The 8,816-nt window shown below is 47.0% G+C and overlaps 1 protein-coding gene across 1 annotated transcript; it reads right to left on the reverse strand.

Annotated features, from left to right (window-relative positions):
* Positions 1-296: 296 nt before the first annotated feature.
* On the reverse strand, positions 297-7,562 carry LOC144179781 (uncharacterized). Its single transcript, XM_077708217.1, has 5 exons — positions 7,509-7,562; positions 3,091-3,360; positions 2,338-2,946; positions 1,514-1,944; positions 297-306 (listed from the first exon to the last, which is right to left on the reverse strand). Exons 1-5 carry the CDS (start codon positions 7,560-7,562, stop codon positions 297-299), a joined length of 1,374 nt encoding a protein of 457 aa, XP_077564343.1.
* Positions 7,563-8,816: the final 1,254 nt, after the last annotated feature.

Below are 8,816 nucleotides of genomic sequence, written 5' to 3' on the forward strand. Positions count from 1 at the left end.
CATACCGCCGCTGATATTACGGCTATTTTTCTTTGGAGGTTCAGGCAGGATATGACTTAGTAACGTACGTAACTCGACAAACGACTCAGCTACTACAATGTCAGGAACTACGACGTATGACGCGGCAGTTCACCTTTTAACAGCGATTCTGCTTAAGGTGGTGTTTGGCCGGCGAACGTGCGCACAGAAACTTCGCCCCGCTCGGGCGGAACCTGTTTCGCCATCTGTCAGAGGCGCGATGCAACTGGTTCAAGCACGGCTTTCGAAACGCGTCGCGGGGTGGCGGCTCTAAGGCTCTACTGCTTGCTGCGACGAGTGGAGCAGTTTTGACAGGGCCAAGAGAAAAATTAATGCCAAAATGAAAGAAGCCAAAAGGCTGACAAGCGACAACGTTAATCGAATTCTTCATTAGTGTCCCACATGCCAGACCCCACAAGGCGAACAGTGGGCACAAAAGGAGTTCAAAAATTTCAGTAAACGCTCATTCGGCTGTGTCCTCCGCAACTCCTGCAGCTTAACCGCACAGCCGCTGGGCCTGCAAACATTGCACATACTTTAATGACCAAGTTTTCATTGCTCTTTGGGACGCTAAGGACGACACCACGCAGAAAACTGGATAGAGTCTGGAAGCACATTCACTCATAAACTCCTTCGAACCAGGAATAAGCTAGGTGGGGCCCCCAGCGTCGCTATTTGCCAAGTCTTCGCGGCCAATACTGGGCAGTGGCCCAAATTTTTCTTAGGTTCGGGTATCGTGCTTTCTGGTAACGTGATGATTGCCTTCCGACGTTCTGTTCCGATCGTGAAAACGCCTGATATTATCTTTCACCATGCGCAAAACATACCTTCAACATAAAACCATCGCATCTCTTGCAATTATTTCCATGGTAAGTGTCTACCAACAACGTCGACAAATGTTGTAGCTTGCGTATTTATTCAGCTGAACTAAAGTATACCTATAAACCGCCAACCTGCCTTTATCAGAAATCGTTTCTGCAGTTCTGTGATCATTTTTTATATTATGCGCCCTCGCAACCGTCATTCTGTTCAATCCAGAGGTGTGAAACAGTGTAATATTTGTGATATTTAAAAAGGCACGCCGGAGACATCAAACACCATGTGGAAATACACCGAGTTAGGAGTGATTGATATAAAGCGTGACAAACTCCAAGAGAGACGAGGTTTGGGCCTGTTGGTGACACATAATGAGATAAAACGCGCTAACACGACGAGGATGAAGAGAGAATACACAAGCACAAGCGCGAACTTTCAACAGAATGTATTTCGGAAAAGAACCCCTTTTATACACTTGCTCTCACCACAAGGAAGTATCGCGCATGCGCACGTTTACACATCTCGTAAAAAACAAATTTCTTTTTCGGACAATGATACAGAAGGCGTGCTTACGCAGTTTGCTTTTAAGCGATCTATCATATCTGCTTCAATGATTTCGCGAGTTATTTTTTCTCTGTTTTTCCTGATTACAACACATTTTTGAAAATCCGCTTCACACCCCCCTTCCCACTCGCACATGCTGCAGTGGTGCGCCAGCCATCCGCTACTCCCATTCCTCACATTAGCGCAGTGTTCACGAAGCCTATCGTTCAAGCAGCGCCCCGTCTGCCCTATGTACCGTTTTCCACATGAAAGGGGTATTTCATAGACAACATTTCCCACGCATTTGACATATTTTGTATCGTGCTTTTTGGCACATTGGAGGGGGGGTTTTCTAAAAGGATTGCTGGCTTTACACAGTTTGGTCAATTTGTCCGGCGCAGAAAACACAACTTTGATATTGGCTCGCCCGCCAATTTTCTTTAGATTGTGGGAGACACCGTGCAAATACGGTATAACGGCGAATTTTGGGCGGCTGTTTGTTGCTGTGATTGGTTCCTCCCGCGTTGCGGCACGTATCTTTTTTAGGAGGGACTCAGCAACCGAAATCTGCACGTGGACTGGATAAGCAGACTGTGACAGTCTTTGCGACTGTTGACTAAGGCTTTTAGTCATGGTATGGGCACATGCTTTTTTGATTGCGTTCGTGAAACACATGCTCGCAATACCTCTTTTCACCAATTTTGTATGCGCTGAATGGTAAGGTAGGAGGGGCTTATTGCTCCGCGGCTGATAAGTCCAACAAGTATGATCCGGGTTAAAAGTTAAATTGATGTCAAGGAACTGGATGGTCTGGTTAACAGGAAGTTCGTGGGTAAATCTAAGCGGTTTAAAATGTTCTTTGACTATGGTTAACACTTCTAGGGCACAAGATTCCAGCACATCAAATTTGCAATCGACAAGGAACAAAAAATCATCAACAAAGCGAAAGACACGAATCACCTTCATTTTGTCAAAGAAGCCGGCAACACCATTGTCTAGTTTAGATAAAAACAAGTCGCTAAGAATGGGGGCAATGCATGAACCAATGCAAGTTCCTTCTCTCTGAAGACATGGTTTACCATCGTACTCAATGTAAGTGGAACGCAGGTAAAACGATAAAAGCTCTAAAAAACCGCTAACCGAGACCCCAGCAGCATTTTGAAAGGCCACAGAACCGAACTCGTCAATGTATTCTTCAATAAAATAAAGCAGTTTATCCTGTGGCAGAGAATAATATAGGTCCTTAATGTCCAGTGAAAAGGCACAAAGTCCTTTTGGGGGTTCTGACTGTAAAAAATCTAAAATCTCTTCAGAATTCCTCACGAGAAACGGATCATTAAATCTCAAAAGGCCCAATTTCTCTTGCAAGAACAGGGCAATCGAGTTCTGCCACGTGCTTCTTTCTGATACAATGACACGAAATGGTTTTTCCGGTTTGTGAGTTTTGGCACTGAAAAAAAGATCGAGGAAATCCTTTTTGGACTTCGATATGCCATCAATTACTTTTACCAAATTGAGCTTTTTGCACAGTTTCTTTGCTTGACACTCCAATTTGGAAATGACAGCATCCTTATGAATACAAAAAACCGAAGTCACAGCTGTGTCCGCTTTTGAGTTGAACAATTTCTTGGATAAAATAGGGAACCCTCCCTCTTTGTCAGAGGGAACAACGGAGAGGCTGTGGTCTTTTAAGAACGTTTCAACACTCTTTACCGGGAGCTTTGACGGAGCAGGCTTGCAGCGGGATAAGACGTCGACGCCTTCCGAGATGCAGCGGTCCTGCTCCTCCTCTGGGGCTTGACGCGACACGTGATGCACCAAGGATAGCAGCTCAGGCGCTGAACGCTTGGGCTCCACTGCAAATTTTGGCCCTAAAGACAGGACCTCTTCGACGGCTGGCGGCAGGTTCACGGGCTCCAGTCGATGGACAGCACACCTGGTTGGCGGCTGCTGCTTCTTGACGGCAGCTCTTAGCTGCCTCAACTGGCAAGCCCAGAGGGATTCACTTGTTCGGTTTGCAATGCGGAAACACTCATGAAGTTGTCTTCCAGCTTTCCAGTCCCCGCGAGTGCTGAGCAGTTGTGCTGACAGGTAGTCCCTGTAGAAGCGCGCTTGGCGGTTCCATTCGGCCTTCAGAATTCTACAAATTTGGACACCATGGCCCACTGACGGAGCAAAATCGGCAAATAGCAGCCTGACGTCATCCGGCAGAAAACCGTTTCGAATGCAGAACGAGAATGTACGCGCGCGGCATGTCGCTACCGCTATAAGCGTGATGGTCAGTGAGGGGTCAAGAAGACGAGTAGAAGAGCCCGATGTACTAGAAATGAATTCCAAGAGGGACGAGGTTTGGGCCTGTTGGTGACACATAATGAGATAAAACGCGCTAACACGACGAGGACGAAGAGTTCGCGCTTGTACTTGTGTATTCTCTCTTCGTCCTCGTCGTGTTAGCGCGTTTTATCTCATTATGTGACAAACTCGCTTTACTAAAAAAAGTTTCCTTCTCATTTTGACCGCCAGCTAGCCCTTTCAACTTATTCCGCAAAGCTTTTGCCTTTTTTTGCAAACGAGCGTCCTCAATCGGAGCTCTTCTCCTGTTACGAAGGCTCAAGGTAGAGGAAGACCCCAGAAAAGACAGCGGAGCTCAGGCCACCTAGCACAGAAACTTTATCCTGCCGGGCATGCGTGCAATCCGCTGCTGAACAAACAGCACGTGCATGCTCTCAAACATACGTAGTTGCACACGGATCACGTTCCAGACCGGTATTGCCATCGCATGCCTCTTTGATGCCAGGCAAGGGGCCCTTGTTTATTCATACGGGGTGGGAGAGCGGTAAGTCGCACGTGATTGAAAGAGCCGCAACCGTACAAGCCAGCGAACGCTCCGTTTTCATGCGACGTTGCAAAACCTTTACAACAACCAGGGGGCGCCAATCCTTTCTTCTGGCACCATCATTTGCGTAATGTTTGCCGATGCGTATTCGCTGCCTCTAAACACTGCGTATTCACGACCAATACGACCGTTTAGTGAGGAATATAGCAAGGGTCGCTTTCCTCAATGTTTAACCAGTGAACGATAAGCATGCTGTTTTGGGAGCTATGGAGATATATAGAAGTGGTGATGGTGCGTGAAGAGTTGACTGAACCCTAAAAGCGACGTCTTATGAAGGGCTCCCAAGTTGTGCCGCTTACAACAGGGTTTATACACGTCTCCTGCCACGTGGACCTATCCATCGGCCGTTGAGACTGCGTACCTGCACATGGGTATCGGGGTCATATAGTACGCCATTTTTGGCCTTTAAAATAGTGGACATTAACAGCCGTATACTCGTCTCATGCATAGAAGGAGTAGAGCACTGGTTCTATTTCTCAAACGAGGCATTGGCGCTCGATGTTTTTAGCACGCGATGGCAGCCGTTTGGCAGCCGTTGTTTAGAATTAGACGAGTCAATGGAAGTATAGGAAATCTTTGGTTGATATAATTCGTCTGTGTGTTCTGTTTCAAAAGAGCCTGCTATATTTTATAAATTTGCTAAATTTTCGTTCTAGTAGCCCGTAGCTGTAACAGCCAGACGTTCTTAAGCAATTACTCTGAAAGGCTAAGCCGTTTCAGCTTTTTTTTAGTACGAAAAATGAAAACGAAATGACTCTGGTCCTTCCTGTTTCCAATTGTCTTTAGAGCATCTGAAAATAAACATTTGAAATTATTTTTTTTATAAAAAAAGCCATGAATTCAGAGTATGGTATTATCCAAGATTAGGGACCCCTATTTCGATATGTCACTTGTGGCAACGCCTCCAACCCATACTCTCCACCTTATCATTTTTGCCCCTATCGTTCTTAAAAAAAGACATGTGATGCGAATCTATACCGCTGCTACTATTAGATCCTAACGCTTTTTTCACCTTTGTAAGCCTCCTGATGTATCATCCGAGTACAGCTTGTTGTTAACCTTGTTGGTGTTGCATTTTTAAGAAGAAAAACTACGTGTAAAGAGCAGGACTAATACGAGAGACAGGACGGGTGACAGGACAAGACGAAAGAGACAAGACGAAAGAGAGTCTGCGCTCATCCTGTCTCTCGTCTAAGTACCGTTCTTTTCGCGCAGTTTTTGTCCTTAACAAATAGCATCCCCTCTTTATTGTGTTTCCACGAGACGGCGTTTGGGCATTGAACCATTTGCTCAACCTAAACTAAGAAGAAGCTAAATATGCCCTGATGAAGAAGCGATGAGACGACGAAATGATTAAGAGAATCGCCGACAAAGCCAATCTCATTTCGAGGCACGGCAATAAACTTTCTGTTTCTGGTAACAACGGCAGAAACATTCAAGCAGTGCATACCGAGCGTTTCACAATCGTAATTGTGGCTAGATGGTTGTCTCGTTCGGGTAATAAGGTTCTCACCGAGCTGTTGCCTTGGAGGCGGCCAGAGAACAGAAACCCTGTGCACGGTGCAGTCGAGTTCTTGGGCCGGAATTTGTGGATGAAAGATAGCAGTGCCAGGTAAAAGTGCAGTCGTTGAGAATCGTGATAGCTTACATAAATTTAGGCCCACTTGTAAGTCAGCAGTGCTTTAGGATACAATATATCTGGAAGCGAAGACGTGTGCTTCTAATATCGGTGCGAGTATTTTACTGGCATTATTCTATAGGGGCTCTCAAACGTTTGTGTATTAGTTTTAACTTGCCACAGCACTGTTGTACACTTCTGTACGCCAAGTTTATGAACAGACGTCAAGGCAGCGACCCACGAACGAGGAGCAATATACGGCCCATATCGCAAAAATTTGCTCAGAGGATCTGTGGACAGACAGTGACCGAAAAAACGGAGAGCGACACAATAGAGAAAGAACGGGCGCGTGCGGAAAGGGGTGCCGTCCAGCCACGCCAACAATGAAAGCTGCAATGAAAGACGAAAAGCCCCAGTCAACTTTCTTCACCGAAATTTCGACAACTGTAAAAGGACAGCGTACGTAGATTCAGCCAACTATGATTGCACAACGGTCACCTCGGTAGTAACTACCAAGCAAGGCGAGACGCTGGGCTGGCTCACGCAGAAAAACACCACGGTAAGGTACGTTGAAATCTGAGCTGTACTACTTTTCATAAGGATAGGAGAGAAACAACACCGAAGCCTAAACATTATATTGATTGATTGATTGATTGATTGATTGATTGATTGATTGATTGATTGATTGATTGATTGATTGATTGATTGATTGATTGATTGATTGATTGATTGATTGATTGATTGATTGATTGATTGATTGATTGATTGATTTGACGCGTCGACACAACGCAGGCGATGAGGCGCGCCGTAGTTGATGGCGGCGGCTGTATTTTGACCACCTGGGGATCTTTAACGTGCGCCGAAATCTCGTACACACGGGCGTTTTTGCTTTTCGCCTCCATCCGAAAAGCGGCCTCCGCGGCCGGGAATCGAACCCGTGACTTCGTGCTCAGCAGCACAACCCCTTAGCCACTGCGCCACCCCGGCGGGTTAAACATTATAAAAGACTTCGAGGATTCAGTAGGACTTATCGCAGCTGGGCGAGTTCCAAAAACACTTGGGAACATACCTCCCGATCAACTGGAGATGACCTACAACATCACGTGGGCTCCAGGTCATGAAGGCCTGGATTGGGACGAATCAGCGAACTTGCCTGTGTGAGGATTCACATACCTCACTACCCTGGAAATCTCCACCCGCCCCTTCAAACCAACAACATCTGGAGAAACACTTTTCGTGGACCAAAAGTCAATTTCTTGTTACCCAGCTCCACATAAACTCGCGGCCCAGGAGGCACAGCTCCCACGAGAAGTACAGACAAATACCTTCATCTACAAACCCCGGTGGTCGAAGATACTGCAGTGCAAACACCGGAATTGACAGAGAACTGCAAAAATAGCGGAAATACTGCAACGCTTTTCCGCGCCACTCGGGCGTGCCTCAGAATCTGGTAGTCAGGCCCAGGCCCAAACAGTTCCCTATAGCCTACCACTACTGTGTCAAGGAACGTGGCCGAATTAGCACCTGACTACAGGACTAGGTAGACCTGCTTCAGAGGGCCAAGGCTGGAGCCATCGCTACAGGAGCCCTGGATCTAGGGTTCCCCTGATTACTCACCTCTTCTCTGACCTTGTCCGCCTCGAAGGCCCCGCACCCCCCCCCCTCCCCCATTTTTTTCTGGAATAAAGTTTCATTCATTCATTCATTCATTCATTCATTCATTCATTCATTCATTCATTCATTCATTCATTCAGGCCTTGCTCGGGAAGAGGCGGGTCCTAGTCTCCTCACGAACCAATCGCCGCGCCACCCAGCTTGAAATGAAGCATACCGCGAGTGCAATACAGAGAAGGGGTTAAATGAGGATGGGGTGGGATTGAGGGCGACAAAATGCCGACACGAATGGATAAAAAAGAATCCACAGGCAGCCAGTGTCGCCGTTACACCGAGCAAAGACGCCCACTTAGATGGTTAGAACGCAATGAATGGTCAACTCCGTGTGCGGAGGGCTCGAGAAACGCCGTGTTGCGGGCTTATAAAGCCGGAGTAACGTGCGCACATTGGAGCTAGCCTCAAGGTCACTAAGAGGGAGATTCACATGTCCTTTTTGCACCGTTTAGTTTATATTTACAGTGCGTGCTTGGTGTGGCTCAAATCATTTGAATGTCACCGCACGTAGTTCACTTCTATTACCGTCCAAGCCATCCTTTTTTTAATTAGATGGTATAATATTGGCTACGGCGCCAGTACTGTTGGGAGAGGCTCTTTGGTGTGGTAAAGCTGATTTCAGGCACTGCTACCATGCGCGTCTGCTGAGTGCGTGGCCGAGCACGGCAGGCGAGCGCGCCGGAATCACCTAATGTTCGGCCACGTAAGCTTTCGCGTTAAAAAAAAGAAAAAAACTAGAGCCGCCCTCCTTCCCCAATTCAGAGTAATGGTACAGAGGAAGGTCAGTGGAAGGTCACAGAAGGGCAGAGGCCAAAGTAGGAAGTCGCACACAACCATCCCCAGAAGTAAACGTCGTCCAATAACACAGAAGACAAATATCGCACGCTCCCTTTCGGTGGGCTTTGCAACAAGGAAGCCAGTAGCAAAAAGCGGTCGATTTCGCTGCCGCGTTCCTGAGTGCTGTGTGCGTGTTCCTGCGTTTGTCGGTTTCTGTGTGCTTATTTGCGTTTGTTAGTGTTTGTATGAGGTTTTGTGTATCCACTTTCTTTCATTTTCGCACCTTTCATGCTCATGCGGAGTAGCAAGCCAAGCTCGCTGCTAGGCTCACTCTCTTCATCGTTAAAGGCATTGCTCTCCAGGGGCGCAGATAATCGTCCTGATTAGACAGGCACACGGTTTCATCCCACATTAGGGCGGGAAACACACTATTCATGCATATTTACGTATACTCTCCGCCACCCTAGTCGACGATGCTTT

This window comes from Haemaphysalis longicornis, unplaced genomic scaffold (genome assembly GCF_048455015.1).
Source record: "Haemaphysalis longicornis isolate Haplotype H1 unplaced genomic scaffold, Haemaphysalis longicornis Haplotype H1 scaffold_4, whole genome shotgun sequence".
Classification (NCBI taxonomy): Eukaryota; Metazoa; Arthropoda; class Arachnida; order Ixodida; family Ixodidae; genus Haemaphysalis; species Haemaphysalis longicornis.

Coding starts and splice junctions, on each gene's coding strand:
- LOC144179781 (XM_077708217.1), bottom strand. CDS start 7,562: ATGGGGGAGGGGGGGGGGTGCGGGGCCTTCGAGGCGGACAAGGTCAGA. Junction 2,947..3,090: donor CTGCTCCGTCAAAGCTCCCG/GTAAAGAGTGTT, acceptor TGTATTCATAAG/GATGCTGTCATTTCCAAATT. Junction 1,945..2,337: donor GCTTCTTTGACAAAATGAAG/GTGATTCGTGTC, acceptor GTCCACGTGCAG/ATTTCGGTTGCTGAGTCCCT.